General features: G+C 36.6%; 2 protein-coding genes across 4 annotated transcripts; one reads left to right on the top strand and one right to left on the bottom strand.

The window, feature by feature from the left end:
- Nucleotides 1–3964: 3964 nt before the first annotated feature.
- LOC110696583 lies at nt 3965–12799 on the top strand. 2 transcript variants are annotated; one of them, XM_021873916.1, is made up of 10 exons: nt 3975–4931; nt 6897–8027; nt 8168–9283; nt 9497–9538; nt 11035–11111; nt 11255–11339; nt 11424–11507; nt 11594–11695; nt 11773–11871; nt 12210–12799. In XM_021873916.1, the coding sequence occupies exons 1-10, from the start codon at nt 4191–4193 to the stop codon at nt 12318–12320; spliced, it is 3588 nt and encodes a 1195-aa protein (XP_021729608.1). In that variant the 5' UTR covers nt 3975–4190; the 3' UTR covers nt 12321–12799. The 2 variants fall into 2 exon arrangements, 1 of the variants encoding a protein (XP_021729608.1); XR_002506338.1 differs by lacking the exons at nt 11424–11507; nt 11594–11695; nt 11773–11871; nt 12210–12799 and having other exon boundaries at nt 3965–4931; nt 8168–9227; nt 11255–11309.
- A 734-nt stretch (nt 12800–13533) lies between these two features.
- On the bottom strand, nt 13534–20038 carry LOC110696584 (patatin-like protein 2). Of its 2 annotated transcripts, none has more exons than XM_021873917.1 (7): nt 19699–20038; nt 17948–18153; nt 17221–17407; nt 14861–15022; nt 14459–14761; nt 14098–14270; nt 13534–13877 (listed from the first exon to the last, which is right to left on the bottom strand). In XM_021873917.1, the coding sequence occupies exons 1-7, from the start codon at nt 19828–19830 to the stop codon at nt 13766–13768; spliced, it is 1275 nt and encodes a 424-aa protein (XP_021729609.1). In that variant the 5' UTR covers nt 19831–20038; the 3' UTR covers nt 13534–13765. The 2 variants fall into 2 exon arrangements, with proteins under 2 accessions (XP_021729609.1, XP_021729610.1); XM_021873918.1 differs by having other exon boundaries at nt 17972–18153; nt 19699–20035.
- Nucleotides 20039–21914: the final 1876 nt, after the last annotated feature.

The following is a 21914-nucleotide window of genomic DNA, read 5'->3' as shown; positions in this document are numbered from 1 at the left end:
AGAAAAAGTCCCTAAACTATTGCTAAGTATGCATTGCAAGTCTCAAACTATTGATGACTAGGCAAAGTCTCTAAACTATTTGGACGAAAATTGTACTCCTTGGTGGTTAAGATAAAAGAGACCAAATTGCTTGACTCAATAGCCAAGGGACGTTTTAGGAAACTAAGCTTCCCGAAGAAAATAATTACAAATTTGGTTGCGTGGCAAAAGTATTTACAAAAATAAGCTTCTGAGGTAAACCGCTGCCTCGGGCAGCGTTTTACCCTCTATTTTTAAAAAAAAAAAAATTCTGCTACAAAAACGCTGCCCCAGGCAGCGTTTTTATAGTTTGACTTTTTTTTTTCCTCGTTTATTTTTTTTTAAAAATTAATTAAAAAAAAGGCAACAGCATAAAACGCTGCCCCAGGCAGCGTCTTATCTTGTTAATGAAACGCTGCCCCAGGCAGCGTTTCTGTCTGGTTGTAAAACCAGAAACTCGAGCTTCGTTTTCAATCACGTTTGCTCTTCATTCCTTCGCCTCCTTCGCAATCCTCTTCCTTCCCTTCCCAAATTTCCTCTTCAATCCTCTTCAACCCAATTTCGTATTACATCCAATTCAAGGTATGGTTAAATATCAGTTGAGTATTTACAAATTGTTCGTTATGTTTGTTGAATTCTTGAATTGTTGGTTAGTGTTGTTGAATTATTGAATTGTTGGATGTTGTTGTTGAATTGTTGGTTAGTGTTGTTGAATTCATGAATTGTTGGTTAGTGTTGTTGAATTGTTGGTTAGTGTTGTTGAATTATTGGTTATTGTTGGATTTCTTGAATTGTTGAATTTCTAGGGTTTATGTTGAATTTTGGGGGTTTTTGTTGAATTTAGGGGTTTAGGGTTGAGTTGATGAATTGTGATTGTTAAATATTAATTTGGATAATGTAGAATTGTTGGTGTTGAAATATTGAAGATGTTAAGTATTTGAATTTCTAGAATTATTGCTTGTTAATGGTGACCTAGTGATGCTTAGTTGTTCCAAAGTGGTTAGTTGGATGTGATTTAGAGATGGATTAGTGTGTTTTAGTGTAATGTGTTTTGGTTGTTGTGTAGAATATGGCCGCACAGAATGTAGTTTTGTTGTGCCGGTGGGGAGGTGAATTTTTGTTTGACGGACCTCGTGTCGAGTATAATGGTGGAAATATGGAACCACTGACACTTGAACCGAACATGACCTTCAGTGATTTCATGAACGAGGTTCATAGTAGCGTTAGTTCAAACCCGGGGAGTGTTGAACTAAACATTAAAATGAGGTTTGAGACCGGGAATGGGGTTCAAGTGTTACCTGCGTCCTCGAATAAGCATTTGAAAGCTTTAAGGAGCGTTGTAGCGTTGAAGGGTGTTCCCACCGAGATTTATGTGGAGATGGTGCCTATTTGTACCCAACAAAGTACCAGGGCAGAACCACATTCTACATTTATTTCCGGTAACAACACACAGCCGCAAGTGCCCTCACACGACACTCCCCCGGCTGAATATGGGATGGGATCTTTTAGTCGAATGTTGAACGACGATCAATTTCACATGCCGTTCAGCTCTCACATAGCTTCACCTGTACATGGGGCGACGTATACAGCAATGGTCGGGCAACCTGGGTCTTCGACATCAAACATCGGTAACATTTACTTCCTATGCCAACATACTTAAGAATGCTCCTTGAAATTATCGTTTTACACTTACGTTTATGTATTTCATTTGCAGGTTGATCCCGCGAAGCCGCTTGTTTGCAGGCACCACACAGCCAGAGTAATGGTGGGGTGGGCCGTCGAGGCACGCGTCCTAGAGTACATCGAGCTCGCTGGTTTTGGAGGAATTCACCGGATGGCCTTCAGGGCCATCGACCGAGCGCTTGTGACTGCGCTCGCGGAGAGGTGGAGACAAGAGACCCACTCCTTCCACCTTCCTGTAGGGGAGGCGACTGTGACCCTGCGTGACGTCGCGATACTTACACGGCTTCCTATACACGGGACTCCAGTGATAGGACGCCCGTTAGTCGATCCTATAGGACTTGTAGTTCGAGTTCTTGGGGTTCAGCCTGCTCCCGAAGATATCCTGGGAACTGGGTTGAGGATAGGTTGGCTACGAGAGACCTTTGGCGAGCTTCATCACGGTGCTGATGACGCCGCCGTTCAGAGACACGCCCGAGCTTACTTGTTCTTCTTGGTCGCTGGCGTGTTGTTCGACAACAAGAGCGGTAGCCACCTCCAGCTCCTACACCTGCAATTGTTAGACAACGACTGGGACCATATCCGTTCGTACAGCTGGGGTAGTGCTTGTTTGGCGATACTGTATCGCCATCTATGCCGAGCGTCCCACCGTGGTGCAATCGAGATCGGAGGTCCTTTGGTCGTCCTTCAGGTAACTCACCAATTAGTGTAATAGTTTAATAGATGAATAGTAAACACTTACGTTTTAATTCGTGTAACAGTTCTGGTCTTGGGAGCATCTCCACGTCGGGCGGCCAGGTAGGCCAATCAGGCATCGACCGGGGGAGCTGGATCAAGACGAGCAGTACCAGGCGTACGACGCTCCCCCTCTCCCTACACCTGACGAGGCATACGGATGCAGGTGGGTTGCCCCTAGACTCACACTTTCCCATGCGGCGAGGAGTCTACCGTACTTCCGAGACAGAGTAGTTGTGGAGGTGATTTTACGACGCCGACATTCTCAGAGGACTACACCTTCCACAGCACTGCGCCGTCCGGCTCCCAGGAGGTGCCAGATACCAGCCAGCTGACTCCCCCGCCGCCTCTAGACCCATTCACCACCATTACTCATTACAGGCGGCGGCGTGTCAGACAGAGGGCCGAGCAACCTGACCTAGATCAATTTCCCCGGATAGATGAATCGGGATAGTGTTAGCTTAGTTATTTCATGTAGTAAATTTTTTGTATAGATTAGGTATATAACATTTACATTTCTAATATAATAAATGTTTTTCGGTCAACATTTGTGTGTTATGTTCTTTGTTTCCCAATATGTTTTGATTTATGTATATATTGACTTGTCAACGGTGGTGGTGGAAGGTAGTGGTGTGAGGTGGAAGGTTGTTGGAGGTGGTGGTGGTGGAAGGTTGTTGGAGGTGGTGGTGGACGGTTGTTGGAAGGTGGTTGTGGTGGTGGGAGGTCGGGGTGGAAGGTGGTGGACGGCGGTGGAGGAAGGTGGTGGAAGGCGGTGGAAGCCGGTGGAAGGCGGTGGTGGAAGGTGATGGTTGGAGGTGGTGGTGGAAGGTGGTGGTTGGAGGTGGTGGAAGGCGGTGGTGGTGGAAGGCGGTGGTGGTGGAAGGTGGAAGGTGGTGGAGGTGATGGTTGGAGGTGGTGGAGGGCGGTGGTGGAAAGGGGTTGGAGGTGGTGGAAGGTGGTGGTGGTGGTGGAAGGCGGTGGTGGTGGAGGGCGGTAGTGGAAAGGGGTTGGAGGTGGTGGAAGGAGGTTGGGGGTGGTGTTGGAAGGATGTTGAGGGTTGGGGCAAGAAACTGGTTTGGTGCTGCCAACCAGGTAAAACGCTGCCTAGGGCAGCGTTTTACCTGTAAACATATACAGATAAAACGCTGCCCCAGGCAGCGTCTTTTGTTCAAGCATAAGACGCTGCCTGGGGCAGCGTCTTATGTTTAAGCATAAGACGCTGCCTGGGGCAGCGTTTTATGCTGTTGCCTTTTTTTTTAATTAATTTAAAAAAAAAAATAAACGAGGAAAAAAAAAAGTCAAACTATAAAAACGCTGCCTGGGGCAGCGTTTTTGTAGCAGAATTTTTTTTTTTAAAAATAGAAAGTAAAACGCTGCCCGAGGCAGCGGTTTACCCCAGAAGCTTATTTTTGTAAATACTTTTGCCACGCAACCATTTTTGTAATTACTTTCGTAACGAAGCTTAGTTTCCTAAAACGTCCATAGCCAAGGGACTAAAATGTTACAAATAAGGGACCATATTTCACAATAAGAAATAATGTTGTGTATGATATAACCGTATAGCCGTGTTGGTATTATTCCGAGAAAGTTAGCATCTTCCAGCAATTTTCCCTCCTCTTCTCCTACCCTCTCTCTTCACCCTCCCCTTCTTCAAGAAACACCCAACACTCTTTATTGTTACAACACCTCCTAAACAACAACAAACAATTGAATTACATTACGTCTCAATCCAATTACTATTTTAATCAAATTCTGTGATGCTTCGTATCTTCCTCCACAATATCCGCCATCGTCGATATCCCTTCTACATTCGCCACCGCCGATTTTCCTCCTCCACCCCGCCCTCCTCGTCTCAGTCATCATCTCCGTCGTCGAATTCCAACCCGAATCATTCGCCGATCAAATATGTCAATTCCACCTCCACTCTCTCTCCTCTCTCCGCAACCACCACCGCCTCCTCCGTCTCCCGCACCACCCTCTCCCTCTCTCTCCTCTCCATCCTCGCCGTAACTGGAACAACATATCTATATTATTCCTCCGAACACGAAGGCGGAGGCGATAACATTCGCAAAATCACCTCCGCAATCGAGGCAGCATTCCACCGATCCACCGAGTCGACTCACCGGATCATCAATCAAATGAAGCATACTGGTGCAGCTGCTGCCGTGCTATGGCAGTCTCTTCAGTCGGTTCTTTCGTCTGCCAATTACGAGGTTCGGTCCGGTTTTGAGTTTAGGGTTGCGGCGTTCTTGGCAGACATTGCTGCTGCTAATGCTGCTAGAAGGTCCGCCATTGTTGCTGCTGGTGGTGGTAGGGTTGTTGATTGGCTACTCGAGACGGTTGCCGGTGATGTTAGTGGGACTCAAGCTGAGGCTGCTAGAGCTTTGGCTTACTTGATTGCTGATCCTCTTGTTAGGCCTCAGGTTTTTGGGAGGCCTCATTCTGTTCCTTATCTTTTGAGGTTCATTTCTTCTTCTCAGCCTCAGCGCTCCAAGAAGGTTAGCATCCCTTTTCGTGTTTTGTTTTGATTAAGTTTTGTTTTTGTTTCGAATTTCAAAATTACTGAGCTTGGTTTGGTGCAAGTTTGGTTGAATTTGAATTTTCGAGGTTCGATTAATTCATATGAGTATACTGTATATTGGCAATGTGTTGTGATCAATTACAAACGAATGGTAGGAATTTCCAATCAAAACCAATGAGAATGATTTTCGAGTTTGAGTGATGCTTATGAGTAAAACTTTGTCACATTGCTTGACATGAGCCACAATGATTGAGAGTAGTACTAGGATGGGTGACCTCCTGGGAAGTCCTCATGTTGGTTCATGTAGCCGACCCACTTATGCGATTAAGGCGTTCAAGCAGAAGGGAAGAAGAGTGATGCTTATGAGTATACTATACATAGGTGATGTGATTTGACCAATTAGAAACTGATTGTAGGATTTATTTACCAGAACCTATATGAAGGACTTCTGAGTTTGAGTAATGCATATGACTGATATGAGTATATTATACCTTGGTGTTGTGGTTCCACCAACTAGAAATGAATAAAGGTTTTCCTACAAGAACCCAGATGAAGGATTTTTGAGGTCATTGATGTTATCACTTATGGTTCCACCAATTACAAACGACAAATCGTTGGGTTTTCCTGTGATTATCTGTGTTTGAAATTTTCAAGGCTGGATTATGCATGAGTGTAATTTAATATTTGTGATGTGGTTCCACCACTTTCAAACTAATGAATGGAACTAGGGGATTTTTCATCAGAATCAATTTGAAATTTTTTCAAGGTTTGTATAATGCATATGAATATACTTTACAGTGTTGATGTGGTTCCACAAATTACAAACAATGAATCACAGGATTTGTTATGTAGAACAAACTGGTACTATTTGAAATTACAGTAGGTAAAACCGAGCTCTTCTTTCATGTGTGGGTTATGGTGGAATTAAGCCATCACTTTGATTAGTTTATAGACATTATAGAGCATAATAGATTCTGTATTAGTTAGTGATTGTTTTTATTTGAATGGTATGATATGCAGGCCCTCTTTCTTGATATAAGACACTGGGATAAATTGATTGTCTGCTTTATGATAAAAATATTCATTCTTCAATTTATCATGATGCATCGATAGTTACTTTGGGACACTGTTTTAAGTGTCATAAGTTCATCTTTGACCTACCGCTTTTGTTGATTAAATGTCACATTTTAGTTATGAAATTCAAAAATATTTCTTTTTGAATGTTAGTTCTCATTTTGAACTATGTGGTTGCCAAATTGATTGTGAATGGAATCTTATACAGCTTTAAGGGATTTGTTTGGTAAAATAGCAAATTTAGAGTCCGTATGGAAGGCAGTAAATGAATCATATGGGAATGGGTATATGTAACTTGGTTAGGAAAGTCTCATGTTAATGGCCTTTGTATTGGAGCCCCATCCCACATATGTTTATTTATTTATAAATTTTCTTTGACCACTTGGTACCACCTCTGAAGTGATGATGGATATCTATGCAGTAAGTTAAATGTTTAGCATTGGACTAGCATTACCATGGGCATGGGACTTTCTTACAAAATTTGTATATTTGTACGATGACCACCTTTAATAACAACTTACATTTGGCAAACTCAATTTCACAAATGAAGGTAGCTGATGATTTGGTCAACAGTATCCTTTTTTCGTACTACAATTGCTCACCTCTTTTTGGAGTTTGATTTCTTTTATATCTATACCTTTCAAGGTGATTTTCTAAAATGACCTCTATGACCAGTGATAACTGATAAGAGAGCATGGAAGGCAGTAATTTTGAGAAGTTTAGCATTTTAAATGACTTGTTTGATTTCGACTGTGGAATTGTGCTTTTATCGTGTGGATCTTGGTTTTGTGACATCTTACAATCGATGTTGATTTTTGGATGCATCTGAGTTTATGTTTTGTAAAAACATTAACTTTCATTGGAACAGAATTCAAGAATTTCTGATTCTGTGAAAGGGAGGAGCATGCTTGTTGCAGCAATAATGGATGTTGTGACTTCCACTTGTGACAGCAAGGGCAATGTCCGATTCCAGCCATGCCTTCCTGCAAATGCTGAGATGAGGGACATTGCATCAGCGATTCAAGTAATTGAAGGTGGTTTTTTGGATGATCCAAATGCTGAAGATGATGATGATGGTGGGAATGGATTGAAGGGAATTGGTATCAAGGTTCTAGGAGGGACAACTGTATTAGGACTTTCAAGATCTAATGGGCATATGAGTTATGATGATAGTGATAGTGTAACAACCAATAAATACGCTTCAAAAAACCATGTTTACCAGAAAAGGCATGATAGCTACCTTGGAGATGCGAGCTTGTCATCTTCTGTAGTGCCTGGTCTCTGGGATGATTTACATACTCAGCATGTAGCTGTGCCATTTGCTGCATGGGCACTGGCCAATTGGGCTATGGCATCAGAGGTTAACAGATTTCATATTCAAGAATTAGATCAGGATGGAAATGCTATCATGACTGCCTTAGCAGCTCCTGAAAGATCAGTGAAGTGGCATGGGAGTTTGGTTGCTCAATTGCTTTTAGAGGACAACAATGTTATGTTAAGTAATTCTGTTTCAGACTGGAGTTCTTGTCTGCTTTCAACTATATCACAAGCTTGTAAAACTGATGACATACCTCTGGCACTGGTAGCTTTGTCTGCATTTTTGCTTTCTGTTGATAAGAGTTCGGGAGCCAAAAAGGTTGTTATGGAGAAAGGTCTTGATTTGATGAGAGACACTGCTAAACAAACAATTCACCATAAGGATATTCAAGAAGCTCTGGCAAGAGCATTAGAACTAATATGTACCAGTGAAAATCGTTTATCTCTTGAAGAAAGTCGTAAGTGGTCAGGTATCCTTCTTCCCTGGGCTTGCGGAAAATTTTCTTCTGAAAAGACACGAAATTCGGCAACTAAAATCCTTTCATGCATTCTTGAGGATTTTGGGCCGTCTTCTATCCCGATTTCTCAAGGATGGTTAACTATTCTAATAAATGAAGTTTTGGACTCTACTAAGGCATCATCAGTTAAAGGAGCCTCCCAGCCGAAAAGCGACAAAGTGAAGGTTAGGATGTGCATTTATAGTTGTATGTTCTATTATAAATTTCTGTAGTTTATTCTTCACCTCTGTTTTGGATTCCAATATTTGATTGGAATTGTTTTTATCGAATATTGTTCATACACTATGCTATCTTACATTTGCAGACTCAAATTGATCAGTCAAATATTCAATCTGGTATACTAATTGCCAGTCAGCTTGCAAATTCTGTTGTTAATCTAGCTGGAAAACAATTGGGTATTGCCGCAGATCGCGGTGACTCATTCCCCATAGCTGACCTCCTGTCTCAAGAACCTTTCGCTGGAGCATTTAAAAGCTTAAATAAAGATCGGAATCCTAAATGTGATGCTGCTGACTCAGCAGTTGCAACCCTGAAGGGAATCAAAGTACTAACTGAAATTTGTGCAGATGATCTTGTTAATAAAAACAAAATTGTAGATTCTGGGGTCTTGTGTTTGTTGAGGCGCTTTTTGCTAAGAGATGATTATGAAAGCCTTGCTGCTATTGAAGCGTATGATGCATCAAGAGCTGGGGAGGGACCAGACCAGGCTAGTAAGGTCCTAGATGAGTCAAAGGCAGATACTAATGGTCAATCAAAGGTCCGAATCCCACCATCTACTCACATCCGGAGGCATGCAGGTAGACTACTAACTGTTCTTTCAGCATTGCCAAAAGTTCAAAAAGTTATTATAGCGGATGCAACTTGGTGTAATTGGCTTGAAGAGTGTGCTAATGGAAAGATTCCTGGATGCGATGATCCTAAGATTCAAAGTTATGCCAGAGCTACTTTGTTAAATGTGCTTTGCCATGAAAAACGGGACTCGGACACTGGAAGGAGTGGTGGTACTGGTACTGGTACTGGTTTTGTGAATGATAGTCCTGTAACTTGTGTTCAGCCCCGCTATGAGGACATGATATATCTAATCAATCCTGAATCACAGCACTGGAAATGTCATGACAGACCTGTATCTCAGAATTCAAATGAACACTCTGGTGGTGATAATGACATCAATTTATCTAGATCCACAGAGGGGCATGAGAATTGTTCAGATGTAGAAAACCCTGCAGTAGACATTATTTTTGTTCATGGTCTACGTGGTGGGCCTTTTAAAAGTTGGCGCATATCTGAAGACAAGTCATCAACCAAATCAGGCCTTGTAGAGAAGATTGATCAGGAAGCAGGGAAACAAGGAACCTTTTGGCCAGGTGAATGGCTCTCAGCTGATTTTCCTCATGCTCGTTTGTTTACACTTAGATACAAGGTTTGTTTAGAATCAAAGTCCCTTGTGCCTTTTTGCTTGGGGTTGTTGATGTCCAAAACTTATATAATAACTAATAATAGCACTTGAATTTTGGATACATTTCCTTTTGTAAAAAAATAGGATCATGATAGTCTAATTTTAGTGTACCTATACAGTTTCCTTTTTTGTTTTGGGAATCATGAGTTTGAAATTGTACCCGGATAAATGTTGCAGACAAATCTTACTCAGTGGTCTGGAGCTAGCCTTCCTCTTCAGGTGTGCATCATTTTGCCATATATTTTTGACAGCATTCTATGTTCTTGTTTTGTGTGGTGTAATTATCCAAATGTTACATGATCGAAATTTTTCAATCATTTTTATATCTTGGCTGAAGTGTGTTAGGCTCAATCTAGGGATTCCATAACTCATCTTGTGAACGGTAACAAGTATAAAACCATCCCTAAGTGAAAAATGAGAAAATTAAGTAAAAATTATGTGATTGGATGAATATAATTACTTTTTGGGAATCATGGTTGAATCACATCATTCCCATAATTAATATACTAACACATGTAATGTTTGTTAGCAGAGAGGGTTAACCAACAATAGATACATTATGTGGGGGAATTTTAAGGTAGACTAATAAGAGAGAGATACTTTGAGAATCTCAAATACAGGACACGGATACTTTGAGAAATCTCAAACCATCTAATTGTAGATACCCCCCCCCCCTCTTTTTTTTAAACATTTTGTTTGTACTCTCAATGATAACTTTGGTAATGCAAACTAGAGTGCCTGCGGTTATTTATTTAATTTGTGTTTTCATTTTTTTTAAGATGTGGACTAAACTTTATTTTTTCAGTGTACTAATGATTGAGAATTTAGTTCAAGGAAGTTATCAATGAATATCGTTTGGGGTGGGGGTCATCAAATTCAAGGCAAAGATGTTTCTTTATATGTATTTGCTCTCATGTATGTATAAACTAAGGCTTGTCAGAGGAAAAGGGAAAATCTTTTGTTTCTGATCATAAGGGGGGAAAATTGTCTTATGATCGTGGACCTTTTTTGGGCTATGTTGCAATAAATAAACCCCTCTGTTGTGTAATCATTTTAAAATTATACTCCCTCTGTCCCCAATTGATCTACCCTTTTCTCAAATTTCACGGGAATTAAGAAATGGAAGGAGAAAGTAGTAGAAGTACATGGGAAAGCTAAATTCACATGGGAAAGCAAAAAAGTAGAGAGAATTCGAGAAAGTAGTAGACGTACATTCACATGGGAAAGCTAACTTTTGCGCTAATATTTTTGCAAAATTAGGGGTAATTTAGGAAAATTGTCTAATAAAGGCAAGAAAAAATGAGGGTAAAAGGGTAATTTCATGATACCCATAAATGGTAAAAAAAGAAATGGGTACATCATTAGGACCACCTAAAATGGAATAAGTGTAGATAATTTGGGGACGGAGGGAGTAATTAGTTATTTGGTTGTAGAGGTATAGTCTTTTGGTTGTTTTATATCTCTCTCTCTTTTGATTTAATGTATCTTGATGGACTCCCTTGGTTTTACCAAACATAATGGTTGGTGCTTGGTAGGATATAGTCTTTGTCCTGAGAACAGGGTAACAGGTAAAACTTTAAAAATCATGCTAAGGAAGAATGTAAGCTCCTGAACAACTCGCATTTTGGGATACTTTGTTATTTAATTTTTTAGCTGATCTAGTATCTTGCAATAATATTGTTGCCTTTGCATTTGATTTTATGTACAAATTACAGGAGGTCAGCTCAATGCTTTTAGAGAAGCTTGTCGCTGCAGACATTGGCAGTCGACCTATTGTGTTTGTCACACACAGGTTCTTTACCCCCTTCAAAGCACCATTATATCTCTTTTGTCAGGCTTTCTTGAACTTTTTATCAGGAAATTTTTTTTGTGTTTGTTGTTCGTATGTATTAGAGATCTTTTTGATGGTAACTTTTGAATATTTAATGTTTACAGTATGGGCGGGCTGGTAGTGAAGCAGCTGCTATACCAAGCAAAGACAGAAAATTTGGACAATCTTGTTAATAACACCGTTGGAGTTGTATGCCCCTTTCCCTTAAATCTTGTTACAAGCATATTAATTTTATTTAGCATTCTATGATACTTTATTTATCCATGGTGACAGGTGTTCTATAGTTGTCCACATTTTGGCAGCAAACTGGCAGATATGCCCTGGAGGATGGGCCTTGTGCTTCGCCCTGCACCTACGGTCATTTTCCCTTTTATCTCAGTGTGGTATTTTTTTTTCAATATTGTCACATGTTTGTTTTAATCAGTTGTATTGTTATTTTATAGATAGGGGAGCTAAGAAGCGGATCTCCTAAGTTGGTTGAGCTTAATGATTTTATGCGGCAACTTCATAAAAAAGGGTTACTTGAAGTACTTAGCTTTTGTGAGGTAAAGTGTTCTATTTGATTTGTCTGGCTAAGCAGTATGTTGCAACTTTATTCTTGATTGTTGATTGTCCCTTTCAGACCAAGGTGACTCCAATTGTTGAGGGCTATGGAGGATGGGCTTTCCGCATGGAAATAGTTCCAATTGAATCAGCATATCCTGGTTTCGGTGATATTGTGGTAAGTATGGCGCTTTGTTGAGATTGCCTTAGCAGGCGAAGTATTAGAAAGTTAACCCTCATATATTGCCGTCATGCTGGTGTTTATGATGATATACTTCTATGTGATTGTCTGAAAAATTCAGGTTATTTTGATCATATAGCACTTTGGAAGTTTCATTAGCTTACACAAATAATAGTATTACCTCTAAATATTAAATATCTGTGGAGTTAAATTGCTGTGGCCGGGATGTGTCCCCCATTTAAATGAAGGCTGTCTCACTATGATGTGCTCCAGTTTACCTTTTGATCCAATTTAAATGTTTTTTCTCTGCCTGATTGTTTTCATATCTTTGTTAGGTGTTAGAGTCAACTGATCATATTAATTCCTGCAAACCACTCAGTCGTGATGATCCTTCATACACAGAGATATTAGAATTCTTGCGTAAAGTAAAAGCTCAGCATACGTGAATTAAGGAAAGGATAAGTATTACAGTGTTTTGAGCCATTCTGAATAATTCATTTTGTACATAGTTATAGATAGCTCCATGAATCTAAAGCTCAGTAGAAAACTAGAGATGACTGATAACTCATGGTACGTTCTTTGAACCAAGTGAGCTTCTATGAATTTGGCATCTTGGTGAAGGAACATTTACATTTATTGCTAGTAGCCAATGGGTGGCTTACTCTACGAGAAGAATTTTCCGATTGTTGCAGGGCTTTATGCCCACCTTTAGGTTGGAACGCTCATTCTGTTTCCTGTTACATGAGTCTGGTTTCAGATGTGGACAGTTGCCCTTTTATTAGTTGTATGTTGTAGAATCAACAATTAGCATAGGAGTTGTAAATGAATATTTATATACTACGTAGTATGTTACATTTATAAGTCATACTTGTGAATTGTGATTTCATCACCTAATCATATCAATTATCTGCATAGAGTTGCAAAATTTGTGTGATTATTAATGCTTGAAATTCATTATTTATTTCTATTTGTTTTTAATTTGTGTGTGTGTGTAGAGAGAGCTACAAAGGACCCTCAATATTGTATTTTATCATCTTAAGTCTTGAATTGAACCTTGAAAAAAAAGCCTTGGAATTGATTAAATTGTTTTAGAAATGGGTATTAAGGACTTTACTACTATAGGCTTGCAATCTGTAATTCTGAGTTCGAAGTTGTTGAAAATCAAGGTAGAAGAGAGGATTTTATTGGCGGAGAGTCGGGGATAGACAATTAGGGTAGTCGTGCACAACCGAGCCTTAATTAGCTAGAAGTAAAGCGTGCCATACAGCCCATACTGGACTTCACTGCACCTGCAGGGCATGCAACATCAGTATAGCTAGCCGCGGATTGTTTAGCTAGGTTTTTATGGTTTTGTATGGATTTTAGGCTACTTGGACAATTGCACTGCGTCGGATCTAGCAATTCTTTAAATTCTTGAATTGGGTTTGAAATGTGTTTGAATGATATGGAGCTTATTTAAGGCCAATTTGGGTCAATTTGGGAGGCTTGTCCATCTTCACTTTTGTTTCAAGGAAAGGACAAAGATTAAAACCCTTTAATTGTCCATTTTCCTTGGTTAGAAATTGCTACCTAAGCGTGTTTTCTGGTGAATTTTGCCAACAAATGATTCATAATAGATAATGTATTTAGAGCTTTTAATATGTAGCAAAGAAAACCATTTAGATTTAAGTAGACCATGTTTTATTAAATAAATTTCCTTTGATTGAGAAAATTACAAGTAATAAAAGACAATAATATCAACAACAATATAAGCAGCAACATTTATTTCTTCTGTATATAAAAAATAACATATGGTATCAAACCAAAAAAAAAAAAAAAGAAAAGAAAAGGTGATAATGAAAAAACTGAGATGCAACTGATGTTTTCATCCGGCAAGATTTGATTTACTTGACTAGGATGTTTCGGCTTGTCCAGTTTGGGCATGGCCGTAATTAGCACGCCCGTTCCCCTGAGGTGATCTTATGTAACGTAGCCGCCTCTCCTTCGACAACACCTCTGCAAGCCTACATGAATTACAAAATAAATTACTCAATACATCTCAAATTATAAAATTGCTCGAGTAAATTGGACCATTTGAATTAAGTACGGATGCACGGAGAGTAGTATATATTTTGACAACAGGAAAGAGTTATAAATATAAGCACGTGAATAGTAAATGTAAAGACCATTATTATGGAATGGACTACATAATATATATTTTATTGTAAGATTGAAGTGACTAACCTTTTGAGAATTTCCTCATTAGTATGACGACTAATAGGCTCACTTACACCAGTAGCCAAATTCACATTTGAAACAGGTTTTTTCAGCAACTCTTCCCCAGCTTTCACTAGGTTACCCAAATTTTCCTTAGTTGAAATATCAACAGATGATATTTCCCCCATCAATGTATCATCCTACAAGTTACAAAATATATAATTCCATAAATTATTACAAAATACAAGTATATTTGCAACGTTTTGACATAAAATGTACGTAGAAAGTGTCTAATAGTTACAAATAATATAAAACAAAGGCTGTAGATAACATTAGGAAAGCCTAATCACGAGAGGAAAAATAGAAAATTAAACTCGAAATAAAATACCTGGATCCTGATATAATTTTTCTCACAATGAAGAGCTTTAAAGATAGTGTTAAGATGAAGATCCACCATGTCACCACTAGCTTGCATAAACACGTCAATTAAAGGGCAGGACCCTCCAGATGTAAGCCAACTCAGCATACCCCATTTTGCGGCTGAGTCAGCATCATACTTCTCATCACATTTGGTTGTACCAGTTCCTAAGGATAATACTAAATATCTATTATAATCTGATGGTTTTATAGGGTAGAAATCTGGGCTACCAGTATATATCTCATTTGATACTTCGTTTATTGCTGCCAATGCCTATAAATATTACACAAAAACGCAAAGTTTAGATTAGGAAAGTTTGGAGTTGATAAGTTTAGATCAGATAAGATAAGCCAAGTAGTAATATACAATTACCGGATTGTTGGCAGCGACACCACCATCAATAAGATTGTATTCTCGGATTTCACCACTATGTCCTTCATACTTGAAATAATGGGCTGGAAGATAAGTTGGTGCAGCTGAAGTGCCTATGCATATATCCGAGAGTAACACATCTAAGCTTGGAGTCCTTTTCACCTGAAATTAAATACGTGGTGAATCAATTTTGTTATTCATATTCCTATTTATATTGTGTTAATCAATTTTGCCTGAAATTAAATACATGTTGAATTGAAGTAAAAATAAATCGGTTTTTTCACCGTATACCCCTGACTTATTTTATTATTCACCATATACGCTTGAAAATTTTCAAATTCACCATATACCCCTAAATTGTTACAAAAATTCACCATATACTCCTAATGACAACAAGATGAGTGAAATTTGATTAATTATGCATTGAAACCACCATAAATCTATCCCCCATCTCCGAAACCACTCCTCTCCTTTCTCTAACCCCCGAAACCACTCCAAATCTCCATAATTATATCCGTATGATTGATTTTGGGGATGAGAAAAGAAAATTTGGGGTGGTTTTGGGGGTAGGAAAAAGGAATGTGGGTGGTTTCAGGGGTAGGGGAATGTATTTAGGGTGATTTTGGGTCATAATGACTGACGAAATTAACAATTATTAGTCATCAAAGGTATATGATGTATTTTTGTAAAAATTCGGGGGTATATGATGAATTTTAAAAAGTTCAAGGGTATAGAGTGAATAGACAAAAAACTTAGGGATATATGGTGAAAAAACCGAAAAATAAATTGGTATTCCAAATTCTCAAAAAAGGCGGGTATACGTTAATTTATTGTAAAATGGGGAAAAGTTATCTTACTAGTATGTAAAGTTACCCTTTATACTACAAAAGTTATTATTTTTTTAATAATAAATTTTATTTTACAAAAAAATTATAATGTATTAGATTAATCATATTAGCCTTTATAATATGTAATCATGAATTTATAAGAAATTATACAAAAATAAAATTCAAACCAACGACAAATTAAAAGTTCCCCTTTAAGGGGTTAAAATTACCCTCAAACTGATCGTTTTACAAAAACCTACACCCGCCTTATACAAGGCTTATTGAATTTGTATATTGAGAATTCACTATACACAAACGTACACTCATTAAGCAGCATGCACGTGTGTGCAAAATGACAAAAATGGAAATTATAAATTCGTGCATGTAATGTTGTTTTTGTAATTTGTGGTTTTGTACCATGTACCCCGTTGATAAAGGGGCTTTCGGTACCTATCGGCATACATAGTAAAAACACTACAAGTATGACCTATTGATTAGAGACCCCCTTCTATCCACGTGAGAGAGGTTTGATTTAATATACACAATATAAAGTATGTGTGACTGTATCTCAATATTTGAATACCATAATTTGATCACCATCCTTATTATGAAGGGCTCTGCATAATTTTATGTACAACGTAATCCAAATGTTAATTTAAACCAACTAAGGCAAGATATGTATAGACCTGATAATCCCGACCTAGATCCGATGACTCAATCCAAATGACCCGACTCATAACCCAAAATTGACCCGACCCGACCCATACCCGACTCGAAATGAAGTTGACCCGATCCTGACCCGACACTCGAACTGACCAGACCCGAAGTTGACCCAACCCGAAATTGACCCAACCCGACCTGAAGTGTTTGACCCGAACAAACCCGATACTTGAAATTGACCCGAACAGACCCTTGTGCCCGAAATGTCCCGAACTAAAATTACTTTATAATTGAACTAAAAATGTCTAGTGTCAAAGATAACTCAAATTGTTCATTTTTAACTGTAGCCAAGCTCATAAACCGAATTGATAGTTCTTATTACAAAGTTTAACAATAACAAAACATAAAATTATTGATTTGAGCTTGATCCAACCTAATTTTGACCCGCTCGAATATGACCTAAACATGCTTGACCCGAAAATGGTTTGACCCGAACATACCCGACCCGAAATTAACCCGACCCGAACTTAACCCGATACCTAACTCGAGTCATACCCGAAACCCAAAATGACCCGACCCGAATATTAACCGACTCGAAATAACCCGACTTGAAATTGACCTGACCCATATCCGACTTCAACGGTGTCAGGTCTAGATATGTATAACTATAATAACGACGATAATAATGTTCCATCACTATCATAATTTTTGTATTTCTCTATTTTGAGAAAAATACAAAGTATGAATATTGACAAGAAATTAATTTGTCGAGAAGATAGAATAATTTATTATCCATCGACTTTCAGTCAATCAATTCAATGAAATTAGGCGTATACTAAGAATAAGTAATCAGTTTGAGTAACGACTAATTACCTCATAACTTGAGAAGATAACCGGCTGCATACGTTTGATGTCAAATGTTGGGACAACAATGTTAGTCAAAGTTTGATGTAGCTTTGTATTTCCTAACTTTTCCTTTGCAATTTCATGCAAATACTTCCCATCATATTTGGGTCCTTCAAGTGACTTCAAAATTTTACTTGCATGACCAAACACAGACCTACACAACATGTTAATTCATTTGTTATATCCGCAACAACGAGTTAAATTGGTTCATTGTCAAGGGCTAGCCTACCTATTTTAATTTTCCCGTAAAAATGACATGTACAAATTATAATATAGTAAGATAATTAAGTTACATTTCTCATAATATATATACGTTTGAAAATTACTTAAATTTTTTATAACTATATAAAAGTCAAACCATTTAAACAGATTATCTTTTTTTGAAGGAATACCCACTTTATACTATTTAAAATTATGTTTCATCTCAATTTTAATTTCTTTGAGTTCAAGATTTTATTTTTTGCTTTGCCATCTTGGAATAAACAATCACATACTACATCAATTTAACGTCCGTCTAATGATATTCCATTAATATTAAGATGCATATACTTCATGCATTGTGTATTATTGAGATATAAAGTAATACTTTAATTAACTTGGTATAAATTGACACCCTCTCGCATCGTCTTTCCTAGGGTTATTAGACAGAGGATTTGAGAAGGTATTAAAATACACCCGAATGTAAGATAAACACCTTAAAATAGGGATCGATGCATACTTCTCTTGAGGGAAAATCCCGGGGCAATGGTCTAAGTAGAATTGCTTGATGTCTTTGGCAGCAAACAAAGGGCGGTTGTTTTCATTTGGTGCAGCCAGCATGGCTGTCACTAGACCTCCTGTGCTGGTTCCTGCCATCACGTCGAAGTAATCCGCTAGCCTCGCATCCTCTCCATCCAATTTCTGCATCAAATCATCATTCACACAAAATTACTTCAATTTATTTTCAAGTCAAAGCACAATTTTATTTAACCTTTGACTATAACAAACTATGGTTTGTTTGTTCAATTCGGTGGTAATAAATGACGGTAGTGAATTATTTTTATTTTTATTTTTTTTGAAAGATGACGGTAATGAACTAATGATTATAAATAAATATAAATAATTTTTTCCTAGCTAAATAAATTATTACTATGGAGTAAATTGTAAATTTAGTTTAATAAATAAAATTAATTTATTACTTTGTGTGTATGAAAAATCAATTTAAGTAGTACTCTAGTCTTGATTAAACGATAAATCATACCACTTGGATTTCCACATATGTTTAGGAGAATTGTTTTTTAAGCCATTTGTTGTGTTATTTGATTGTATATACATATATTAGGTATTCTAATTAAGAGATAATGGAGTATTGTTATTATAATTTTATACAAAAGTTAACGCAAATTTGGTGGGCAATTCAAAAGTGGGAACTTCGTCCCATTATTAAGACGGAACCTTGCTGTTGTCAAAAAAAAAAAAAATATTAAGACGGAACCTTCAAGTAGTGTACAATAAGCTTTTGCCACTAGCTAATGATGATGCTACCCATTTTATTTGCTCTTTTCTTTTTTTTTTTTTTTTTTGAATTAATTTTTGTTCAATCAGTATTACTAAACTAAGCAAAAATTTTAGGGCCAAGCATAAGCTCACGTCGGGAAAAGAGTCTAACCTAATGTTTATATTTTATAGAGTACCATTTTAAAACCAATTAATGATAAGTAGAGTAATTCAAAAACCTTATAAAATAATCATCCTCCGTACTCGATAAGTTGGAGGAAATTCTATTCACATACAAGTTCAGTAGAGTATTTATTATAATTAAAACCAATTGGTAATAGATAGAATAACCCACTATGCTTATAAGTTATAGCCTCGTCATCTTCCCTCTTGCCTGCTCTCCAATGTAGTACAATAGTCCCAACTCACTTACGGTTTATAGCTTAAATAACCACATATATATGAAAAGAAGATCGATTTCAAGTCTAAAATGGGATGTAAGAAACAACAATTATAAAACAAGTTTGGGTTATTTTTTCTTCTAGACACAAACAAAATGAAAGCGTCAGCAATTATTTAGGACTAATTATATTGGGAGTAATAATTGCTTAAACTTGACATAGTACGACTATTAGTGATGAAGAAATCAAAGCTTACATTCTTTTAATAAGATGGCCTAATTAACATATTTAACCCTTATAAATATTCTTAGAAATTTTTTGAAGGGGTGTTAATGAACGAACTCTCTTTAATTAATTAAAATATTATGAGATCCTCTTACGATGAAACTCCTAGTGCATTTTATTAAGATCCATGTCATTTATATTATGCTGGAGCTTGCATTGCATAAAAAATTATCTATTCAATGCAATACATTGATAAATCTCAATACCATATATGCATGATACATGACATACGTACTACTATATGATTAATGCATGGTCACATAAATAGTATTGCATTCTTTACCTGAAGTTCATCTTCTAAGAAGGCTAGAATGGTCCCGGGAATCAGCCCTCGGACTCCACCTCCGTCGATGCTAAGAATAGTGATTAAGTTACCGTAAGTTGGAGCTTGAAGAAGCGAGTTGGCTCTTTCCATGGCTAACAAGAGAGTTTTGTGGTATGTAGTCTGGGGTTAGATTTTGATTCAGGAGTAAAAACAGTTATTTCTTTAGAGGAAAATACTTAACTAATTTTGATTTAGGTAATTATTGACGAGTTTGATAATATTATCGAGACATAAATTGCTATTATTTATAGACCTTACATGTCTAGCAAACTAGACATGTAAACTTGACGTGGTAAAACGAAATACACCAACTAGTTTATAACCAATTTTGAAATTTCAATATAATAACAATACTTTTATGTTGTAGTTAGACGTTAGACTAATCAACGAGGTCTTAATTCTAGTGTAGTGGTGTTGAATGATAAAGTTTAGCTAATTAGTTGGTCATACGAAAACGTGTGACTTCTTTATTGTCAATTGGGAAAAGAACACTTTTGTACTTCTGTAAAGAGGAGAAATCAAATTGCTTCAAGAAAAGGGAGAAAGAAAAATCAATACATTGTACTTCGAGAAAAGTAAAACACACACTATTTTAGAGTTTTTTTTTTTTTTTTTTTTTTTTTTTTTTTTTTTTTTTTTTTTTTTTTTTTTTTTTACCAAATCATGTTCAAGTATTAATTTACAAGTTTAAGTTATGTTACTTGACCGAGGTAATTGATTTGGTCTATCCAAATAAATGAGTACTGGCAAGACATATTCAACGCGATTCATAGAAACTTATCCAATTGGTTTGTGATTTTTTAGTTTAATAGCTAGTGATGTGTATCCCGGATAATGTTCCAAGTTGTTGTCTTCCATGATTTTTTTTGTATATGCGAAAAATTTAAAGTTACGATGTGGTAAATAATTGCATGATATTTGGAATTTTTTTAAAAAATATGATCATTATTGTAAGGAGTAACGTAAAAAAAGTACTAAATATTTTCTTGTTATTACAGTAGATCATTATCATTATTTAGATGATATGTGTAATTATTGGGATGATTTCAATGACAATAAGTCTTGTGTAAGGTGGGTGTATATTAATTTTATTAATGGTAACTTTAACTATTTTTTTTTTGGTAACTTTAACTACTTCAAGGATAACTTTAAATTTATGTCATTGGTTTGAATTTTATTTTAATGTGTAATTTCTTATAGATTTATGATTTCATACTATAAAGGCTAATATGATTAATCTAATACATTATAAGTTTTTTATAAGATAAAATTTATTATTAGAAAAATAATAACTTTTGTAGTATAGAGGCTAAATTTAAATACTTTTATGATAACTTTAACCCGTCTTACAATAAATTAACTTACACCCGCCTTTTTGGAGAATTTGTGTATTGATTACTACTTAGATCATATCCTTTAAGTGTCTTGGATAGATGATGTGATTAATTGGCTAGATGATATCATTCATTGTTTGGATGATATGATTAAATATATGGATAATAAATTTTAGTATGATTAATTGGCTAGATAATATCATTTATTGTTTGGATGATATATATGATTAATTGCTTGTTTGGATGATATATAAGGTTTGGATGATATGATTAGTTGTTTGGATGCTATCTTTAATTATTGGCTAGATAGCATTCCTTGATTGTATGATATGATTAATTGTATGGATGATATCTTTTAATGTCTAGGTTGGATAATATGATTAATCAGTAATATGATATCATTCATTGTTTGGATGATATGATTTACTATTTGGATGATATCTTTTAGTAGTTAGATGATATAATCAACTGTTCAAATGATATCTTTTATTGCATTCAGTAGTTGATATAACGTGTTAACCCATATAATAGACTATAAATCTAAAGCTAAAGCTAAAAAGTATTTACAATGGTTCAGCGGTATTGCAAAAAAATTTCGTGGAATCTCTCACTTTTAGAATTACGATACATACCCACCTCAAGCGAGTAAAAAAAGATATTAGTTTCTTTAAGCCTTATATAAATTGTGTTAAAATAATTGCATATCCACACACCAATTACTTTTATAAGAATTGAACCCTTGATCTTAATAGAGTTAAAACATTAAAAAGTTAACCATTGAACTATGTCTTACTTTGTGTCTTTGATTACAAAGAAAATAACATCATAAATCAATAGAAG

Source organism: Chenopodium quinoa, unplaced genomic scaffold (assembly GCF_001683475.1).
Source record: "Chenopodium quinoa cultivar QQ74 unplaced genomic scaffold, ASM168347v1, whole genome shotgun sequence".
In the NCBI taxonomy this organism is placed as follows: domain Eukaryota; kingdom Viridiplantae; phylum Streptophyta; class Magnoliopsida; order Caryophyllales; family Amaranthaceae; genus Chenopodium; species Chenopodium quinoa.
Note: the sequence above shows the minus strand (reverse complement) of the source record. Positions and strands in the feature narration are given on the sequence as shown.

What these genes read in the sequence shown, in the direction of transcription:
- LOC110696583 (XM_021873916.1), top strand. Translation starts at nt 4,191, where the DNA reads ATGCTTCGTATCTTCCTCCACAATATCCGCCATCGTCGATATCCCTTC. An exon ending in CGAAAAGCGACAAAGTGAAG is followed by an intron (nt 8,028 to 8,167) that starts GTTAGGATGTGC and finishes TTACATTTGCAG; the next exon opens with ACTCAAATTGATCAGTCAAA. An exon ending in CTGGTTTCGGTGATATTGTG is followed by an intron (nt 11,872 to 12,209) that starts GTAAGTATGGCG and finishes TATCTTTGTTAG; the next exon opens with GTGTTAGAGTCAACTGATCA.
- LOC110696584 (XM_021873917.1), bottom strand. Translation starts at nt 19,830, where the DNA reads ATGGAAAGAGCCAACTCGCTTCTTCAAGCTCCAACTTACGGTAACTTA. An exon ending in TTATCTTCTCAAGTTATGAG is followed by an intron (nt 15,023 to 17,220) that starts GTAATTAGTCGT and finishes ATTTAATTTCAG; the next exon opens with GTGAAAAGGACTCCAAGCTT. An exon ending in AATGAGGAAATTCTCAAAAG is followed by an intron (nt 13,878 to 14,097) that starts GTTAGTCACTTC and finishes TAATTCATGTAG; the next exon opens with GCTTGCAGAGGTGTTGTCGA.